Here is a 22,204-nt window from a genome sequence, read left to right as displayed (position 1 = left end):
GCAGAAAAATCTTTAAAACCATAGTATAAGACCAATGACATAGCCAATACAGCCAAATAGGCTACGCAGTAGCCTAAAATCCAGTAGGCCTACGGTTAAGCATAAGATCAAAATCGGCGGAATTAGGCCTAAATTCATCGGAATAAGACCCAAACTCATCGGGATTAGTCATAAATTTGTCAGAATAACGCCTAAATTCATCGGAATAAGTTCCAAATACCTTGGAAGAAGGCCTAAATGGCCAAAATAACGTCCCAACTTGTGGGTAGAGGTTATGGAACGATCGGGGGACATAGGTCTTGCATCGACAGTTTTGGTGACTACGTTTGGCGCCCTAGTCGGAACTGAACCGGATTCCGAAAAAATCCTTGAACCCGAACCGAACCTGAACCGGAAAAGTCAAACGGTTCGACTCCCTGAATTAAAAATCAGAGATGATGGCACTCCTCCCAGTAAAGAATGTACAAAAAGTGAAAATAAAAACTAGTTTTTTTACTTTAAATAATATCTACTGGGGCCCGTGAAAAAAAAGACTGTGAATGCGGCCGTCAACAGCTAAAATATTGTGGACCCCTGGGTTGGATTTGCAAAATGCTGAAAACTTACTGAGGCATGAACTGAATAATCCAATGAACCGTAAATATAAGTGTAAAGTTAGTAAAGTACATTCTGCGTGAAGCGCGCCAAGATCCAAGATAAAACGTGAAAGAAAACGTACTTTAATGGAAATAACTGTGACCTGAAAAGCATACATATGGAAGACTTAGAAAGTGAAGGTATAATATATTGCTTTTTGGTGAATTTGCCGTTGGAATCCTACCACATGTTCGTGTGGGCATTTATATTGCTAAAAATGCTAACATTATTTGTGTTGGTGTGCGAGTGAGTTAGCGTTAGGGTTAAGTTGGGTCAAGTATTTATATTGAAGCGGCTATTTGCCCAGCAGCCCGCTACATAAATTCGAAGTACTGTAAGTGATCCATATTCCATATATGGATGAATGAGTTTGTCCCCTAACTGCAAAATTCGGCGCTCTTTTACTTATGTACGTGAAAAGTTATGCAAAAAACAAAACAAAATAATACCGCATACCACAAAGCATATTGTTTGGGTTAGGGTGCGGTTTACCGTTTGGGTGAGGGTGGATCAAGTAATATTATGTTTATTATTGATATTAACTTGACCCACCCTCAACCAAACGCTAACCCGCACCCTAACCCAAACAATATGCGTTGTGGTATGCGACATTTGAAGAAAGTTTTTTTTTATTAATTTTCACGTACATAAGTAAAAGAGCGCCCAAAATTCTCACTACTGTAACCGGATCTGCAAAATACCCAAACAAAATTTGTATTATTAACTGCTTTAGCAATAAAGAAAAATAAGTTGCGTCAATCATACACTAAAGACGTGGTCTTACAATATGCTTACAGAGAAAAATTTTGCGGTAACTATCATAACATAAAAATGGCAACTTTGAAATGCACAATTAAGACAGTCACAGTTGACCTTTTAGGAAACTGCTTCACTTTAAAAAATGCCGTTGTTATACCAACATCAGATATTAGCGCAGATAGCGAACAGTGAGGATCATTAGCTGCCTAACTCGACATTTTTAAGAAGAACAAAAGAAAGAAGGTTCATCTTGGCGTTGTCAATTATCGAATACGCACTTGTTAAGCAGCAAACCTGAACGAATAACGAAAGAGAAAAAATATCCTGGGTTTATAGTCGACCAAACAAAAGACGAAAAACAGTGTTTTGTGTTTTATTTTGGTTTCGCATTAGCTTAAGAATCGTGACCTAATTACATTAAAAACATTGCCGCTAAAGGACAGTTTGTAAACCCTGACAAAAACAAACAAAAAACGATAATATCACTTACATGCTTATCAAAAAAAAAAAATTTGGTGATTTTAGTTTGATTTTGTCGTTTGTATAAAGCGTGCATTGACTGTTACAACTGCGACGGCCAAAGCACTTCTTTTCGAGATTAAGGCTAATAAAAACGATCAATAGGGCGACCTGTGGCATGAGCGCTTGACCGACTTCAGTCTATTGAATGCACAGCGGGATATTAATTACTCCATGGATGATATTATACACGAGTTATATAAAAAATTGAGAAGAATAAATTAATTTTGTTTAAAATACACATTGTTGTAGCTTACATGCCTGTTTACTCTACGTCGTTGAAGCCTGTAAATATATATTGGTTAACAGGCCTGCTTGAAATTACTTGAGTCTGTGACAGGTGAAATGCTACATAAAACAGCGATGACAAGCGTTGATTAGACGTTGGCGGCTATAAGCACCAACATGTTATCAATGCAATGTTTCCGATGTAACATTGCAGCAATCATGGTTTTAGTTTTGTGATTAATGTTTACTGAGATTTACCCCACGCCCTGCAGGCACTGTTTTTTCTATATACAGCTCAAATAAAACAAATACAGGCATTTTTTGTATGTACAAACATAGCTCAAATAAAACTAATTTAATAACTTTTTTGACGATAAGTAGGTAGTATAAAACTTATTTTGACACAGGTAGTATAAAACTTATTTTGGCAAAGGAGACGATTTCAGATCAAATTTTCTAAGAAAATATTTAATTTTTTTGGGTTTGCGCACCTTGAAATCCGATATCAGCGCAGACAGCGAACAGCGAAGAACATTAGCTACACCTAACTAGACGTTTTCAGCGAGAAAAAAGAAAGAATGCTTAACCTAGCGTGTCAATTGTTCAATATTCACTTTCTAATTAGCCAACCTGAACGACGAACGTAAGGCGAAAAAGAAAAAACATCCTGCATTTACAGTTGATATTTATGCAAAGAAGAGCAAAAACGGCGTTTTGCCTTTGATTTTGGTTTCGCATTAGCTTGAAGCATGACCCAATCACAAGAACATTGCTGCTTAGGACAGTGAGCTAAACCCTGACGAAAACAAACAAAAAAAAATATTACTTACAGAAAAGGGGGTGAGCCCAAAACCCCCTTCATATGCCACTGCATGGGATAAACTATCAAGCTGTTAAAATAGACAACACACATAGGCTAAGGCAGGGTTTCCCAAACTTTTTTGGACCACGGACCACTATTTGTAAATCTGTTTTTTCGCGGACCGCAATACAAAGCAAAAAATATCCAAAATTTTATATATTTACAAATCTGACAACATCAATGGGACGGATAGGATTGCTTCCCTCTGCTTAAATCATCAATTCATCATAAATTCAAAGTGCAACACGTAAGATTTACGACACTGGACAGCAAAAGCTTTCAAAATTAATAAGTTGCGAATAACTGCGGCAATTTAATTATCTTTGAAAGCGTACACATACTGTACAACAGGGGTCGGCAACATTTTTCTAGTCGCGGTCTAAAACCAAACTCAGAAAGGTCTCTGCAGGCCGCACAAAATGTTAACGAATTTAGAACACTGTAAATCAGGCGGGCTTCAGATATGTTTTTGCACTTAAAAACGTGTTTAGTTACTTTTAAGGAGGCTGTAGAGTAAAGTGTGTTGACGCAAAGCGAAAAAAAGGCGTTTGTTTGGTTTAAAATTCGAGTCCACACGTCGTTATTCATATTGAAAAGTGAAATAAAACCACTTTGAGAAAACGCGATAAGCTTAATATTTAACCTAGTTCAGTGTTTGTTAATGTATTTAAATCTGGGCGCACCTGGCGAGCGAAGGGAGCGCGATTTTTTGGGGGGTTATAACACCATTTTTTGCAAATTTTTATTACATTTCAAAAATAAAAAATGTATGTCCCATATTTTTGAATACGTTTTTCGTTTGTACGCGAAGCACTTTGGCACTTGGCAGTCAGTCTTCCACAGCGCAAGAAGCGCTAATCTAGCTCAAATGACAGCCTCATAACGTAATTAAACCTGATGTATAAAGATCGTTAACGCAAAGCGCGAAAATTTTTCGCACTTATGTAAGTAAAACAGTCAAAAAGTATGAGAAATAGACTTGTGTCTAGCTTTACTTTGAAATAGTTTTACTAAATTTTCACCTGACAAGTGAATTTTGACTTTTTACAAGCAAAAATTATCGTAATTATTACTATTTTATCTGTATATTTAAAGCTATTGGTTTAAATTTTTTGTGACAACTTATGCCTTGCATTTAGCTCTAGATTTGGAGGGAGCAGCATTTCAAAGTCGGTTACCGCAAAATGAACTTTCCACAGAAGAGAAAAACCTATTTCCCGATATTGCATCTGGGCCTTTGGATATACAGAGACAGTTTTTGCTCATTCGTAACTACATAGTGTGTGTTGTGTTTCTAACATAATTTTCTTTTTATACCTTAAAATACTTTATTATTGCCAAAGTTTTACTAAGTATTGTAATGTTATATTTAGGAGTTCAACTGCAAGCAAGTGCATACAAAGTTTGTTGGCACAATACTCTTTTTTTTGTTTTCTATGTAGATATATAAATTTGTTAAACTGAGGAGTCCTGAAAATTAATGCGCTAACAATTTTCTAGTTATGGCATCCAGATCAATGTCAGTGTTTTTGGTCATGACTAATGCCGACCGATATTCACTTACCAACCTGGCAAGTAAAACAGAAATAAAGTAATAAAACCTTTCCTTGCCAGATTAATAAGAAATACCTCATTTATTATGCCATGATTATCACAACATCTGTGCGTAACTGTATGCTTCAACTAAAATACAAGCTGTAGTTAAAGGAAATAAGAAACTTCAATTTCACACTAAACACATTGTCTTAGAATATGCTTATAGAAAATAATTTTGCAGCAACTATCATTACATAAAAATAGATACTTTAAATGAAGCACGATAGTCACAGTTAGACCGCGTTTTTAAGTTTTAAGAGAAGTTATGTTAGTTAAAAAATGCCATTGTTATACCAACACCGTAAATTAGTGCAAGCAGCGAACAAAGGGGAACATTAGCTGCGCCTAAATCGCTGTTTTTAGCAAAAAAATAAAGAAGGCTTTTCATTGTTGTATATTTTTGAATCCAAACATGCTTATTAGACAACCTGAACGAATAACTAAAGAAGAAATCTTGAGAGAAAATATCCTCGTTTACAATTGGCCCTTTTTCAAACAGGAGACAAAAACGGCATAGATTTTGTGCTGTCCGTAATTTTTTTCTGTTGTATTTTACAGTTACAACTTTGGTTGGACAATCCAAAAGTGGAACTTATTTATGAAATTGCTGTACAAAGTATGGCTGAAGCTAATAATATACAGTTTGATTATGTACAACTGAGTTTAAGAATTCACAAATATTTGGAAATTCATGGATACATTAACTTTGGTATATTTAAAAGAATTCATCCAATTCGTCGTAAGTATTCCTTTTAAATTTTCGGCCTTACAATCTTTTCAATTTGCTGTTCTAACTTTTTTAGTTGCAAAATAGTTTCAATTTTGCCAAGTTCAACTAATAAATTGATAAGACCATTGATTCTAAGCCTGGTGTTGCTTCTTGAATTTTGATTTACAGTTATTTACAATGATTGAAGTTCAAAAACAACCCCACCCACTAGTTTTTTAATTTTCTTAACCATAAGGAAACCATCTATATAATGGTTCTTCTACAAAATTTAGGTGTAGATTTTTAACCGCGGGTCGCACAAGAACTTAAAATATTGTGGCCGGCCTGGTCAAAAATGGGATCTCAAATATGAACAATGTGACGCCATTCTATGACGCTATAAAACGAATAAACTAATGAACTTGTTATTACATTAGGAGTTGTGCGCAAATGTGCATTTTATGTCTAATTTTAAAAGAAAGGAAGAAATGCGACTATAGGCTATTTGTTTTAAAATGCAATTTTTTAATTTAGGCATAGAGGGGGACGTCACACCTTGAGCACAGATAAAAAATGCAATTGCTCAATAGATAGGCGTTTATCAAGTTTGGGGTTCGTTAACCCAAAAATTAAGGCTACAATACATAAAAAATTTGCACAACTAAGCTTACAATGTTTTTGGCTTTTGAGGCTTTACATTACCGATGTGTTACTTGTGGTAGAATTACCATATTGCAAACACTGTATAAATCGTGAGAAACGCACAACATGGCATTAACTACATTAGATTGTAAATCTCTATTTTTCAGAGTTAAACGGCTGGTATTTCCTTCATATTTTAAAGAGACAGAATACATGCGACGAAAAATAAGTGCGAAAAATATATTAATATTGGGCTAAGTTTGAAAGTTTCATTTGAGAGAGTGCCACGGTACATACTTAGGATGCTTTTTTGTTGTAAAGTTGCATAAAACCTGCAGGCTGTATGTTGTCCAGGTCTGGTCTAGACTGTAGACCTTTCTGTTTGCACTTGTATTGTATATTATGTCTACTAAACTAAACCTATCAACCAAATGTTTGTTAACCTAAAGCCCGGAAAGTGTCACTTGTTTTCAGTTTTTATTAAGACACATGCGGCTATCAACCAAGTAAGGTAAATGTTACGCTTTATAACATGTTTTGTGCAAAGTAGTCACTGATAGTTATTCAAAGCGGCCTAAAAAGGTTAGTGCTTGTAAAAGAGCAGGATAGGAGTTAGTTTGTGGGTCAACGTTCATCCAAATGGTCAACTCAATAACAACACAGCTTTGTTTAGCTATTAAGTTTAAGTAGTCAGCCCAAGCACTATCAACCAATGCATGTTTTCTTGTTCACAATAGGAGTACAAACCTATTATGAGAATCATTGCATAAGGCTGTCAACAAAACAAAAATGGCCATTCATGTTTAGTTTAATTTGTGTTTTGCTAAAAGCTAATGTCCAGATCGCTCAATGAGAGGTATATGTAGTATTACTACTGTTTTTTGTATATCATGGTGCAAAATTGTAAAAAAAAATGTTTATGAAAAATAAACTTTAATTTTCGAACTCTAATTCTAATTTCTCTACAGACTAAGAAGGTAAGTAATAATGCGAAATGTTAGCCTTTCATAAAGTGCAAAGATATGGCATAAAGTAAGATGTGAATAAATATTTTAGAGTTTTATAATTCTGTCCTCCAGGTCATTTTTTTCTCCAGGATCGTAAGTTGTGAGTTGCAGGGTTTATGAGTGTTTTTTTCATGGAGAAGCATGGCAATTCAACCACGGTTCACCTATAGTAAAACACGCCCTGGACTTCTTGCATGCAAAAAATGCAAATTTGCTACTGCCAGTTATGCCTAACTTTTGAATGTTGGCCTAAAGCTTAACCTTGAGTAACCCCATATCAGATTTTGTGAAGGCCAGCACGGTTTAAGATGGAATGTTGCTTTTGCAACTTAATGCATTTAAGCATATTGTAAAGTTTGCCTGGCATTACGAGTTAGTTAAGAGGTAGGTATTTTTTACAGTGGGCAGCATGAGAAACATAAAATGTTGTGGCGGGCCGGGTCAAAAATAATATTACGTCATACTGTTACTCTATAAACAAGTAAGTTTAAGAAACCTGGTAATATTTACAAAAAAATGTGACTTACTGCCTAATCACCGTTCGTTATGGTTATTTCATTTAGCTGTTCGCCTTTTACCGACTTGAGTAATCTCAAACAGACCTAAATGAAAAGATATTTTATTGGTGAAACAAAAAGACTTCAACAACAGAGAGAAAACAGGCGTGTAAGCTACAGCAATGTGCATTTTAAACAAAATGGAATTGCCGTTCTGACACCGCAATTTCATAGCGTTTCGAACGCAATTGAAATCACATGACTTGAATGCGCCAACGAGGTGTTGTGTTTTTCTAGTGTCGAACAGACATTTTTTTAACAGCCGTAATCTCATAATCATCGCCATTGTTAGCGTCTAGAACACACAAAACATTTTTTTTCTGGGTGTTAATACGCTGGTAGTTGCTTTACATTGACCAGGACAATGACAGTAGGCAAAGGTAAACAATTCTTTCTATTAAGGTGCTCTGAGACTATGACAACCACCCATGCAAAAACTAAGCACTGGAAAGCCCAGGATACAATAAAAAGTTTAATTTTTTTTTAGTCCACAAATTACATCCCTTTTTAATTCAACACAACCTTATATACAAGAGTTAAAAACTTTTTAAAAACAATTAACTATCTTGTAAAACGAATGTTATAAATTACATAATCTATTAATTTACTCTTGTTGTTTAGGAATCAAAAAAGGAAAAGTTATAGTTATTGGAGCTGGAATTGCTGGACTTGCAGCTGCACGCCAATTAACTTCATTTGGAATGGAAGTGATAGTTGTTGAAGCCAGGGTTTGTGCAATTCTTTGTTGATTTTAAGGTTAATTTTAAATCAAATTAAAAATTATGAAACATTGGTTCAAACTCCTTAATTAGTCAGGATTTTTCTAGCTCTTATAAGATGCTTTATGCGAATATTTATGGGGTTAATGCCTTTCTATCCAGCTCTGGGACACTAATATGATAAAAATGTAACCTAGCTTTGCAGTAATACATTTTTGCGAGGTCAAGTGTCGTCCATCCTTTCAAATGAAAAGTTTTGCTAACTAAAACGAGATACAGGCAGTCTGGTTGCGCTTGGCACATTGTGTTATTGTATTGTACCAGTGCTTTTCAACCTTTAAAAGAATCGTTCGCATTTTTTTATTTTGGAAAATTTTCATCCACACAAAACAAATATAGTAAGTTTGCAACCTTTAGCTTTCCCTATTTGTGAAATAGCAACGCAAGGATTTGTGTATCATAACCGTGAACCATAGCTTGAACTGCAATGAACCACTGAGATACTATATTACTGTACCTGTTATGTATAAGTGGGTGCACCAGCTTAGTTTATTGTATTACACATATAGTGAAAAATAATGAAATTTTCATCCGCATTACAATTATTTCATCCGCACAAGCAGGGCTGGGGAGCCGGAGCCCGGAGCTAAGCATTTTCTTTGGAGCCAGAGCCGGAGCCATTTTTTATTATATATCGTCGGTGTAGAACCAAACTGGGCTATGTCCATTTTCAACGTTTTGAGTTACAGGCCAAAATGGGTTTGGCAGAAATTACATTTGGACATAGACCTTATAAACTTGAGATATAGGCTATGAAAATATATTTTTCTAAAAGAGCTATGTCCATAATACAATAAAAAATTTTTTTTTATCAAAATTGGACATAGCCCTGTTTGGTTCTACACCGACGATATGTAGAGCTGGAGCCGAATCCATTTTTATTGTTTTTTGTGGAGATGGAGATGGAGCCGGAGCCATTTTTATTGTTTTGGTGGAGCTGGAGCTGGAGCCATTTTTCAATTTGTGGTGCTAAAGCTATGAAATTATGTTTTGTTCCATCTCCAATGATAGTTAGCCAAAAGCAATTTTTAAAACTGGAAATGCTACAAAACATACTTAATATAGCCAGAGCGAAAGCAGCTTTCCAAAAATGTATGCCTATGGATCTGAATCCATTGGATAAGTGACTGGTGGCTCCGGAGCTGGAGCCGGAGTCATTGGGTGTGTGTTTGATGGCTCTGGTGCCGGAGATGTCGCGTTTTGGTTTAATTTTGTAATATCATGTTTTAAAATTTATATCGCCTCTCAAAAACACTTAGTAGATCCGTGCCTAATAATGTTAAGTTTCCTAAAAAGTTTTCGAGACGGCAGGCATTTTTAATGAGTCGCGCCAAAAATCATTACACACCTTGCCAGTAATTATTGCAGTAAGCAAAGCAACAGTCTAGGGTTGAATGGGTTATGGCGGGAAGTTCAACCCAAGGAACACATATTGTGACTAAATCATATTTTTCACCCAAATGAGACATCACCTGTAGTACAACTCAATGCTTATTTTCAGTTGTGTTACAGAACCCTTTCTCTTTTAAAATGAACAAAACGCATTTCAACACAGATTTGTCTTAATAAATAAAGACACAATAAGTACTGTGTTTTTTTTAAACAAATTTTATTAAAAATAACTTGAAGTATTCCGGTCGCGTGACCTTGGTACTAGTCGCCAAAAAGTATTTACGGACCCCTGAACTAGATAATTCTAGTTTAACTAATTAAATTATATTTGAGCAGGGGTTCTCAACCAGTGGTTTTATTGTAATCTGAATGAAATAGATTAAGGAAAATTGGTTGGATGTCCGACTGACAGAGCTCGAGCAATGCTTGGCTGTACGTCAGGATTCCAATCTTACATGAAAGCCATGTCACCAAGTGTTACATTTGACCTTTGTTTTATTTATCTCTTGTGCTTTGCACCAAGCTGCTTCCTTTGAAAAAAAATAGTAAGTTCAGGGTTGTTCCTAAGAAAAATATTGTACTCGCCAGCGTGGCGAGCGGCTATCAATCAGCACTCGCCCAGATGAAATAACACTCGCCAAATTTGTTGGCACGCTGTCTGCAAATAACCGCCCTAGCGCGGTCATTTCTTGGGTTACGGTTAAGCTGTATTATGGTTTCTAATTCTATACGTAAACATTAGTTTTTATAAAAGTCTGATCGTTTATTTCCATGCATGGATGAACAAATTAATTACCCATAAGGCAGTTTACGCTTAAAACAATATTTTTAGCCGAGATATTTTTTACAGTCTTTAACACTGACAATTTAGTAGCCACGGCCCGCCTTTTTTCCATTTTTTTATAAATGCTCGCGTTTTTTTTTTCGTATTCTGACATTTCTTTGCTTGAAGAACGTTTCACCGCAGGTTGCTTCGCGCCACAAACAAAACGCCACGTTTCGCCAACACTATAGTTACTGGTTGAACAGCAAATAATCACAAAATAATTGTAAATTTACAACTAAACCATTCTTTTCGCACAGAAGCATATGCACCAAAGGTTCTGCGCTGCGCTATAAACTTTAGAGATCGCAACAACATACTTGCGTAAACTAATTGCTAATTCTCAGCTGTAGTTTTTAAAATACCGTAGTGTTCAGTGGGCCGTTTCGGTCTCTTAAAAAACACTGCTTACAAATAATATAAGACATTTGCATTCAAACTTATTGTTACCGAAAACTGTTAAACAATAAACCTCATAACTATTTACCACTGCAGCAATGTCGTATTTGATTGTTTGCCGGTAAACGATTTTTTAAAACGGGACAATGAGTCTTTATTACGATCATACAACGGGACAAAGAATCTTTATTAAGAGCTTCAAACGTGATTCCGATTAACCTTATTATGTGTGTAGTGTTGAATATATTTGCTCCTTAGTGTTTAACGAAATAACCGGCGCTAAGTAATATTTCGGTAAGAAGTGGTGCTTAACGCAAGTTAAAAATTTCTCGCCGAAGCCACTCGCAAGTCGGGCGAGTGGATGTCAATCAGCACTCGCCCGGAGCGATTTGCACTCGCATTGGCGAGTGGGCGAGTGCTTAAGCCCAAACCTGAAGTTCGGTTAAAACATCTGCTTTATCTACAGGATTGTTTAAGCTGCTATGTGAAGAATTAGGCTCAGAACACTTGTGTCTTCGTTGCCTTATTAAGGTATAATGGCCAGTATGACAGAATGTTGGTAACTGGTCGTAGTGGGCGACTATGGTAACCGAAGAATCAGCCAGAAAGCCAGAAATGCAGGGATTAGCCTACAAATGGGCACTTGTCAAGTCCACTTTGAGTTGTCACTTCTTCTCTCATAGCTGATATTGGCAAAATCTTTAAAAAGAGAAGATATCAGACATCTCATTAATCACTGAGTACCTCAATTGTGTACGCTTTTCCTGCAAATAAATTGTTTAAAAAACTTATGTGGTGTTCGATTGTCTTGCCCGCATCATCATCATAATTGTGCACTGTAGCCCATTGCAATAAAGTTGTACGCCCCTGGTAAAGATTATACTAGGTAGTGCCAGAAGAGGTTGATAGTGAAAATTTCTATAGTAGACCTTTTATCTCCATGCTCATCTTTTGTCTTCCCTCTTCTCATCTTTTCTATAATTGTCATTACAAACAGATGGCAAAGTTGTATTATTATCTGTTAGTAAACACTGCAGAGTTGCTCAATATGGCGGCGTCACATTTTTTATTTTGTGGTGTTACTACTGTTATTGTGCATGCGCTAATCTTGTAATGCGTTATAGCAGTGCAGATTTTGTTTACTTAAATGTGTTAAGTTGCAAAACGAACATTACCTTAAAACATGCAAAAAACGCTACTGGATTACTCAACTCTAGGCCAAGTTTCAGAGAGGTTACACCAGAGCGCAGTTTTCCAGTAATAGTAATGCATTACTGACAATAGTAACTTGGTATTCTTTGCAGCATATTATTTCACTGTCTAATTATTAGATCACATTTGTAGTATAACAGAATTAAAACACAACAGTATCTAATAAGTGGACTGAATTTTCAAAGAGTTTATTACAATATGGATATCTAAGTAAATAGTTGTTTTCGTCACTAAGCAGTGGTTGTGATTTGACCTATTTTAGACACAAAACACAACATTCTACCTTACGTTTTGTCTTATTTTTTTTGATATAAGTTTTCCCAACTCTTAAAACATGCTATATTTTTCTCTAACAGGATAGAGTGGGAGGAAGAATTTCAACATTCAGAAAAGGAAAGTTTGTGGCAGACCTTGGGGCTATGGTAGTTACAGGATTAGGAGGAAACCCTATCACTGTGATCAGCAAACAAATCAACATGGAACTGCACAAAATTAAACAAGAATGTCCTCTGTATGAAACTGGCGGCAAGCGGGTATAATGTGATTTGTAATGAAATGGTAGTATTGCGATTAAAACACATTCAGGGTTGATATTGAATTATAGTTGGCATATCTGATAGTAACAACCGATGTTTGCTAAGTGCACTTTGCCTATGTTAATTAGCACTCGCTAGGAGCAAGGTGCTTTTGCATTTGTTCAGCTTGCAAGTGCAAAATCCCAACCATGACATGTTAACAAGGCACAGAAAAATTCGGAATTTTTTGTATAGCGTGTTAGCCGTTTCCCCAATAACATTTATGTCACTGCAGTATTAATTAGTAGTTATTCGCAAATCAACATCATCTTACTAAAGCGTAAATTATCAGGATTTTACTTTGCCAAACTCCGCTTATCATCTTAAAATAAAAAGAGGTTTGTTTTTTTAAGGTGCCAAAAGAAAAAGATCTTTTGATAGAACAGGAGTTCAACAAGCTATTAGAAGCAACTGCACATCTAAGTCATGAAATGAGCATAGACTGCTTTAAGGACAAACAACTGTCACTTGGGAAATCATTTGAGTTAGTTATACAGTAAGTTATTACCATTTTTATTAAATAGAAATACTGAATTATTTCATCCCTAGCATGTTAGATTTTTTGTTTAGTTTTTTTTATTTTGTGTAATATGAGTCTTGTTAATGTCATCCTGGTTTCGTTTATCTTTACACAATTATATGGAATGCTCGGTCTACCTAGGGTCATTTTTTATATGTTGTAAATAAAAGTGTAGATAGGTCTTTTTAAAACAATCCTAAACATCAAGCATCTTTAAAAGTTGCCCTTAACAATTTTTGTATACCGATATTATATGTTTTTAGTCATGTTTTCGTGTTAATTGAATAACGAGTGCGGGATGAGTCGTCGTCATAGAAATCTCGTGCTTCGGAATATTAGGTTTATTTATTGAGTGACCAAACGTTTCAGCGTATTTAACATCAGGAATTGTGACATCAAACGAAGAACTTTGTTATACGGCGTTACAAAAGTTAATTAAACTCCCAAAAATCTTTAAAATCATTAGGCTTATATTCCTTTTACTTTTTAATTTTCCTTTTTTAAGATTGCAGGAAAAAAAGGTTAAAGAAGATATCCTTTTACATTGGCAACATGTTGGAAAACTACATAATAAACTCAAAGATGTTCTTAACAAGATGATTCTGTTAGAAAATAAAACTTTGCAATATAAAGAAGCTTTTGAACATAAGCACAATCTTAAAAATAAAGAAGAAGTTGCAAAATGGTCAAAAGCCTGTCAGGTTTAAAAATATATTGTATTACGTGTTAAATGGGAAACACACAATAAGACATAAAAAGCAACAATACATAAAGCAGAAAAATCTATAAAACCATAGTATTGAGACCAACGACATAATATGTCGAATACGTAGTAATATCCACGACAGAATAAGGTTGAAATCGTCTAAATAAGACATAAACCTGCCTGAATACGTCCTAAATTCATCGAAATAAGGCCCAATTGGCCAAAATAACGCCTGAAATTGTAAATGGTATGGGACGATCGGGGGCCGTCGGTCTGGCATCGGTCGTTTTGGTGACGACGGTTGAACGCCCTAGTTTGACCTGTTTGGCACCGGATTTTTGGTCCTGTTTGGCATGATTGGTGGGTAATGGGTGGGGTTAGAACAATGGTTAGGTTTGAAATTAAGTGTGGTGTGGTACTTAGGGGTGCGGTTTGGAGTTAAGTATAATGTTGTTTAGGCCTGATTATGACCATTTAGGCCTTATTCCGACGGATTTAGGACTTATTTCAATTTAGACGGTACTACGACCATCAGGTACTAGTCCTATTTTGGTCTTATTCCGAACTGGGTTTTGTTCCGACGTTGATGTTGTTCTTAACTCGATCTTATGGCTGGAGTCCGTTGAAAGTATGCTTAGTAATATAAAAAATGTTGTTTTACCAATGCAGCTCCCTACTCCTATTTTATCAATGACTATAGACCCAATACTCCGGTTAAATAGGGTATTTACCAATTAAATACTATGTCGCTATAAACTTGGTATTATAAAAAAAATTAGTGTCCCCGCAACATGAAGTAACTAATTCTGCATGGGGAAATCTACCTGAATATTGTGGTTAAACAAAATGAAACATTCCATCGAGTTACGAGCTCCCACTGACTATCGCACATTATGTTTGCACCATGTTTCAATTTAATGTTTCATTGCATAGCGTCGCACATTTGGTAACTATAATTTTCATATCATTTGTTATATTTTTATACATTTCGCGATAATCGTTAAACATCTAACGTCCATTGTAAAACAGCAAACGCGCTGGTTGTTCCAATGCTGTTTGGCGTTCGTTGTGTCTAAGTTTATAAACAAACGGCCCGTGGGGAAGCGTTATTTATTCGACTGGCATAGTATAAATTATCGCAATTATCTGCATGACAATAAAAAATCAACTTGCTTTTTTCGCTTTCGTAAAACATGCATTCTTATAAAGTTTTGCAGAATATGTAAAATATAAAAGATCTCTCGACAGCGTAAAACTTTTTGAAATAAAATTATCGCAATTGTTTCTGTGACCTTCAAGTAGGTATAATTTCTAAAAAAGGCTAGATAAGCCGTTTGACGTTGTTTTGTCAAGCATAAATTTAAGACTTTTGCATGACGATTTTGTGAAAACAGTGTACAATCTTAAATTAACATAAAACTAATAAGCGATGTTGAGTGTTGTGCATCAAATAGATCGATAAAATACTCGGCTATAGCGCACTACACTTGGCTAAGCACGTTACAATTACGAACAAGGAATTTCTGCATTAAAACGCTTTCTTGTTTGGCTGGGATAGTTATATTTTAAGTAATTGTAGCCAGATAGGCCACTTTATATGGATCACGACAAACCTTTTTTAGCTCCTCTTGTTTTCTGCGACTCCCTAACATCCTGACAGACCGACCGACAGTGAAATTTCGCCAAATGTATATAAAATGCTGCACTTTATATATAAATCGTGTAACATTTAATTTGTATACTATTTCAAGGAATATGATGTGCTTGCTGAAAAACGATCATTAATTGAATCTGAAATAACGGCAATGGAACACAATCAACCCAGTGATGTCTACTTGTCGTCAAAGGAGCGGCAGTTGCTTGACTGGCACCTGGCAAACCTTGAATTTGCAAATGCTGCTCCTCTAGGAAAACTCAGTTTAAAACATTGGAATCAGGTTTAATTGAAGTTTTAAACAATCATAAGCTAGGAGCTATACCATCTTCTGATAAATCGTGTAAGACATACAACATGCTGAATGAATTCTAAAAAAACTAACTGGTAAAATGATCGAATAATTAATTTATTTCCGGATGCTGTTCAAAATTTGTTTAGCTGGTTTTAATGTTGGATTTGCCTGTAATTGTTGTGTTTGTATCTATTCGTTTTTATTGTGCAGCACTGTCTTTTTAGGATGATGCATACGAGTTTAGTGGAAGCCACTTAGTTGTCAGAAATGGTTATTCTATTCTACCTACAGCATATGCAAATTCACTTGACATTCGTCTTAATACTGCAGTGAGAAAAATAACATATGGTGAAGAAGGTGATAACAATATTTAGAAAAATTTATATTCCTAATTTTAGCTAATAGTTTGGAAGGTGCGTTTGCTTTTTAGTTGCTTCTTTTGCTTGACTGGTATAAAGTATATTTAAACATATTTTTCATGCAGCGTAGGGCTGACATAAAACTATTTTTATCTTTAGGTTGTCAAGTTATTATTCAGTCAACCCAACTCAATATCCCTCCAACAACTCTTGATTGTGACGTAGTCGTATGTACTTTACCCCTTGGGGTTTTGCGCCCACCAGACCCCGAACTTGACCACGGACCCACCGTGGTTTTTGAGCCCCCTCTTCCTACATGGAAGACCGATGCAATCAAAAGACTCGGATTTGGCAACCTAAACAAAGTAAGTGGAGTCTAAGCATGGACTGGCAAAAATACATTTGCTGAGTAAATGGCCAAACAGTGTTTGCAGAGTTGGCAGGTGTTGAACTGTGGTACACATCGAGATATTTATAACTTTGCTATTATGTTTTGTATGTCATATTCCCACTTTAAAGCTCAATACCGGCCAATGTTGAGTTCCAAAACCGAATGCAAATCGGTTTTGGAACTCAACATCTATATGCACAGGTTTTTGGGTAACCTTTTAAGAACATATAATTTTAAAACAATGAAATATTTCAATTTTTATTTAACTGCCTGCGCGTACGTCAGTGTTTTAATATACAAAGCTTTGGCGACCCAATTATCTTTCACTGAATTTTTGTGAGAAAACAATCATAAGACATTAGCATAAACAAATTAAAATTTATATAAATGAGCCATGTACTCATATTGTTTCTCAATTCCGACAAGTATTGGTGAAATCTTGCTCGAAACAAATCGCAATATATCTAACCAGGTGAACTAATGCAGTCATCAATCAATAGAATCAAACAGCGACCCAATGATGGGTCGCGACGTGATATTTTGGCAAAGGTTATGCAAAGTAGACTAGTTAAATATTCCAAACTGTCAAATATATATGAATTTAATGCAATACTGTGTCAATCAGTCTGGTAAATTTATGCTCAATAATGTAAATTGGAGCACAAGGAAATCTAGCCGCCATTCTAACAAGTCTTGGTCGTTGACTCCATACTATAGTTAACTAAAGAGAATTGTTAAATAAATATCTACACAAGTTAAACGTAATTGTTTTACATACTTGGTAAACATTTTAGGCGTTCTTTTATGCAAGGTATGTCTCCCTTCGAGCTCCGAGACAACTCGATTGTGATAAAAAAATCTTTGTTCGCGGGCTTTAATATGAAAAACGTTGCTCGGGTATAAGCAAAATGCGTTTTGTTACACAGCTGCGTGAAGACAAGCTACTTGTTTTTTATTTACTGAGATTTCTTGCAACTCCCTTGTCCGGGTAGTCATTAGTCAACAACCACAGTCGGCCACAATACACAAACCGTGTATGTTGTAACCAAAATGCTAAAAAAACGATGGGAACCGGAATTTCAAACGTTCTCGCGATTTCACGACAACAATAATTGCTAGACAACCGACTTTGATGCAACTGTAACATTAAAAAGTGTGGATACAACTCGGTGGCGGTGGAATGTTTGGCACTATCGGCTTAGATTCTAATAAACAACAAACAAAAGAGACAGTCTGAAATGTCACAACAAAACTTATTCCAATGACTCTATAATGCGTGTCGCATTATGAGCTTCGATAAATACTTTCTTGTTTCCAGTGCTAGAAGTTTTATTATTTTTTTGCGGAGAGTCCGTTGCCTTGACCCCTAACATGTTTTTCCAAGTTTAAACTCCCTTTTCCAAGTTTAGACTCCTCCAAGTACGTTAAACGTTTTTTTATTTGGTTTGTTTTTCTTTCATTTGGAACTTTGGAGAGCTAAATTTAAAAAACAAATACGTTTCCATTCCAGGGCTACATTAAAGCTCATAGTATGTACCAACGTAATGCTGTAGTGCAGTCGATCCAATAACAACCTATAATCAACACTCAAACTATCATCAACATTTTTTTCGTTTTTCTACGATTTGGGAAACTTTTTATCGTGTGTTATGTATCGCACGTTTGTACTATAAAAAAATATTGCACGTACAGCTGCCGTTATGTACATTGCAAAACTTTAAAATGTGTTTGTATAGGTTGTGCTTTGCTTTGAAAGACCGTTTTGGGAATCAGCAGCTCCTAACCTATTTGGCCACATCGGGGCAACTACAAGCTCACGGGGCGAACTTTTTTTGTTTTGGGCAATCTACAGAGCCCCGGTCCTTATTGCACTAGTTGCAGGCGAGTCCGCCAACGTTATGGAGCACGTTGGAGATGGAGTTGTCGTATCAAGAGCCTTAGCCGTACTAAAGGCTATATTTGGAATAGCAACTGTTCCAGAGGTAAGACATGTTGTAGATATCCTATCTGGCAAAATATGCATTTAAGACTGGATTTTAATGTTGTCTGAGAATTAATACATTTTTTTGCATTGATCTACTATACTTTTAAGTCGTTAGAACATAGCGTTTGGTAAAATGGATTAGTTCTTTAAATACTAACATAAAATTTTGCCGTTGCCAAACTCAAATATGTGTATCTGCATTTGACCGAAGTTGGCCCCAGTTTGGATTTTACATCGATTTGACCTTACCTAAAATGCTAGCAACCTAAAGTCGATTTCCAGGTGTTCATTAATTAGAAGTGATCAATAGAAAGGAATTCATTAAGCAATTGAAAAAAACAATGCTTACCCAAATATTAAACAGAATTAGTGCTAAACTTTTTTATTGCACTAACACTAAAGAAGAGACATTGTGTTTTTTTTTTGTTCCCTACTTAAATTTTTTTTCGTATGCTAGCCTCAAAGTTACACAGTGACAAGATGGGGTTCAGATCCTTGGAGTCACGGAAGTTATTCTTACGTTGCTACCGGATCATCTGGAGAAGACTACGATGTCATGGCCACCCCTGTAGATTCTAAGGGTACTAATTATTCCGAAGTAATGAAATCTGGAAATCCTCGTTTATTCTTTGCTGGTAAATACAGTTACCTTATTTTTGACAGCTGCTAGTATAATTTTATGATGTTCCTGAACATATATAGGAATCTAACTGCTGTTTTTTCGTTTTTTTTTTAGGCGAGCATACAATGCGAAACTATCCGGCCACAGTGCATGGTGCTTTGCTAAGTGGATTTAGGGAAGCAGCAAGAATCAGCGAGCTTTTTCTTGGTCTCCCAGATTCCGCCGAGCAACCGACGTTATGATTTCAACTCGTTGTAGGGATTTCTATATTAGACGAAAAGATGTATTTAGCATTTCCTACTGGTTTGTGAATAATCCCAGGTCTTGGTTAACGCATTACGATAAAACCGAAGTCACCTTGTCGTATGAAAGACTTGCAAACGCACATGTTTATACCAGGTGACTGATGCAGTGGTGGAACATGCGACGTACCGTACGTTTATTTATTTTAAATGTACAACTTTGAAAGGCCAAAACTTTACACCTCACAAGGTCATCACCCAGACTATTTGGCAAACTTTTACTTTTAAATGTAATAATGTTTTGCGCTTCGCTCATATTGTCATTAAGATGCTTCATCTCATTTTGAGAAAATTATTTCATGTTTTTGAAAATGACGACAGAGTCGCTTGAAACATGAAAGTCTTCAAATAAAATAGTTTGCAACCTAAATTTTATTTGGATAGTTAGCCAAAGTAAAACATCGGGTGGCTCGCTTGACACCCAAGAGATTAAACCCCAAAATAATCAATATAATAAAATACATGCTTTTTTGGAAACTGTTCATGATCGTGCCATCATGTTGATAAATCAAGTGGAAGAAACACAATTGAAGGACATCACTGTAGCGGCATACTATTCCCTCGCTTTGTAGGAGTAGACTATGGTTGCCATATTTTGAAACGCGAAATCCCTGACAATTTTTTTTTGTATATTTTCGATGGAACGATGAGACGCTTGGCGCATTCTGGCCGCCGATTTGAACAAAATGGGCTAGACCAGTGGTTATAAAAAAAAGGTTTTTTTGATGTTTTCTCCCTTAAAAGCCCAAACACTGCCAATTCCTCCCCATTAAACAAAGTATTCTACATTTTTTATGTACTGACAAAAACTCAAACCTAAAGGAAAGAGTCTACAAAATTAAAACAAATATATAAACTACAATAAACACATCTGCGACAAAAGCAAGTATTTTAACACAATTTGGAAGCGCTAATCGTCTGAAAGTCGAGTTTGTTTGAACTTATAACTATTAATATATGTAAAAATGCCTGCATTGGTGTATAGTTTGCAGTGTTGTAATGACTTAAGTCACTGTTTTCAAATGACTTGACTTGACTTAAGTCCTTTGCCAAAATGACTTGACTTGACTTAAGTCTTTTGGTCAAATGACTTGACTTGGACTTAAGTCATTTTGGCAAATAACTTAGGAGTAAATTAAGTGTTTTTCATTAAAATTTATCTCAAGTTTTGCATATCAAACACTTTAATTGCTGTGTATTGCGTGTGTGTTTTTTTAGTTAAATTGTTGCTTATAATCGGACGAGTTTACCAATTTTAATAGTTTAATAATTTACTTTTATGTCAATGACATGACTTGAAATTGACTTGCTCTCATAATGACTTGACTTGGGCAACAGATGACTTGGACTGGGACTTGACTTGTTATTTTGGCAAAAGACTTGACTTGGACTTAATTTATTTTTCAAATGACTTGACTTGGACTTAAGTCATTTCAAAATGACTTGTTTACAACACTGATAGTTTGTAAAGTGCTGTGACTGTAAAGAAACCATAGACTAAGGTTATGGGCCTAACATACTTTTTACAAAACCAATCAATACAGTTCAATAAGCAAACTGTATATGTAAAATATTAAAAAAACAAAACAATGCAAACACGTAAAATAGGTGGTACCAATTAAAAGTAATAGAAAAATATTAATAGCATTAAAAGCAACATACGACGTAAGTAGATTAAAAATATTTAATAAAAGGTGTAGGTATAGGCATATATGAAATTGGACCATCCTGCTACCCAAGTCTTGGGAAAAACAACCAGCTGTGTTGGTAAAGCAAAAGGTGGCAACAAAGAAGATCAGACAAACGGTAGAGGCCCGTTGAAATTAAAAAAAAGAAAAGATAAACAATGTAACGTGGAAAGGGAAAAACAGAAAAGGCACGTTTAATTAATACCGGGTAGAATCATTTTTTAGATGTAAATACCGGCATGACATTTTGCAATTTATCTTCGGCTATATCTAAAAGATAATACAGAGGTTGGGCGACAAATTGAACATAAAAACAATCCGGAAGCAACGGTTTGTTAGACCAAGGTTTCCCAAACTGTGGTCCGCGACGACTGCACAGGTGCTCTGTGGCGATGTAACAAGAAATTAAAACGTCACACATAGGCCTATAGCCCTATACGTTTGACAGTAAGTACCCTTTTCAAAAATAATTGAAAAATTCTCGTATTTCCATTCGCCATTTCGGCAAAATAGGCTGCAGGTCCAGTTGTCGCCATTCGGAAAATACAGGTCCAGAATTTCCGTGGACTCTGACTTATGTAGGCCTGCCATATGTCCTCTTTTCTCAAGAAAAATGAATGGTCCTCCGAGGACGCTCAAAAATGTCCAAATGTCATTTTTTCGCATTTCGAGTTTGCTTACACTTTTAACAAGACTTTTAGGCGAGACGTATTTATTTCCAAAAAAATACTGTAGCCGTGAAACATGCTGAATTGCTAGTTTAAAACAGGTTTTCAACAAAGTGTCCTACCAGCCCTACCTTCTTGATTGTTACAGCTAACATTGCGCCCGAAAAATGGCAACAGAACCTCACATTTAAAAAGGCCGATTAATAAAGAAAAGGTGTAAGTTTTGTAGCCTACTATCAGTGTTACTGTGTGGTATTCTAATGGTTTTGTTGGATTGTACACCACTCCTACAGCGCTGTACAAACTCTGCTGTTTTTTCG

The 22,204-nt window shown here is 35.7% G+C and overlaps 1 protein-coding gene across 2 annotated transcripts; it reads left to right on the top strand.

Annotated features, from left to right (window-relative positions):
• Positions 1-659: 659 nt before the first annotated feature.
• LOC146133048 (lysine-specific histone demethylase 1A-like) lies at positions 660-19,990 on the top strand. Of its 2 annotated transcripts, XM_083397578.1 has the most exons (13): positions 660-776; positions 4,144-4,283; positions 5,159-5,339; positions 8,137-8,243; positions 12,477-12,653; positions 13,049-13,191; positions 13,721-13,916; positions 15,673-15,858; positions 16,095-16,227; positions 16,389-16,594; positions 18,357-18,602; positions 19,062-19,239; positions 19,341-19,990. In XM_083397578.1, the coding sequence occupies exons 1-13, from the start codon at positions 755-757 to the stop codon at positions 19,466-19,468; spliced, it is 2,043 nt and encodes a 680-aa protein (XP_083253704.1). In that variant the 5' UTR covers positions 660-754; the 3' UTR covers positions 19,469-19,990. The 2 variants fall into 2 exon arrangements, with proteins under 2 accessions (XP_083253704.1, XP_083253705.1); XM_083397579.1 differs by lacking the exon at positions 660-776 and having other exon boundaries at positions 4,166-4,285.
• Positions 19,991-22,204: the final 2,214 nt, after the last annotated feature.

The sequence above is a fragment of the Ascidiella aspersa genome, chromosome 9, assembly GCF_963924565.1.
Source record: "Ascidiella aspersa chromosome 9, kaAscAspe10.2, whole genome shotgun sequence".
In the NCBI taxonomy this organism is placed as follows: domain Eukaryota; kingdom Metazoa; phylum Chordata; class Ascidiacea; order Phlebobranchia; family Ascidiidae; genus Ascidiella; species Ascidiella aspersa.
Note: the sequence above shows the minus strand (reverse complement) of the source record. Positions and strands in the feature narration are given on the sequence as shown.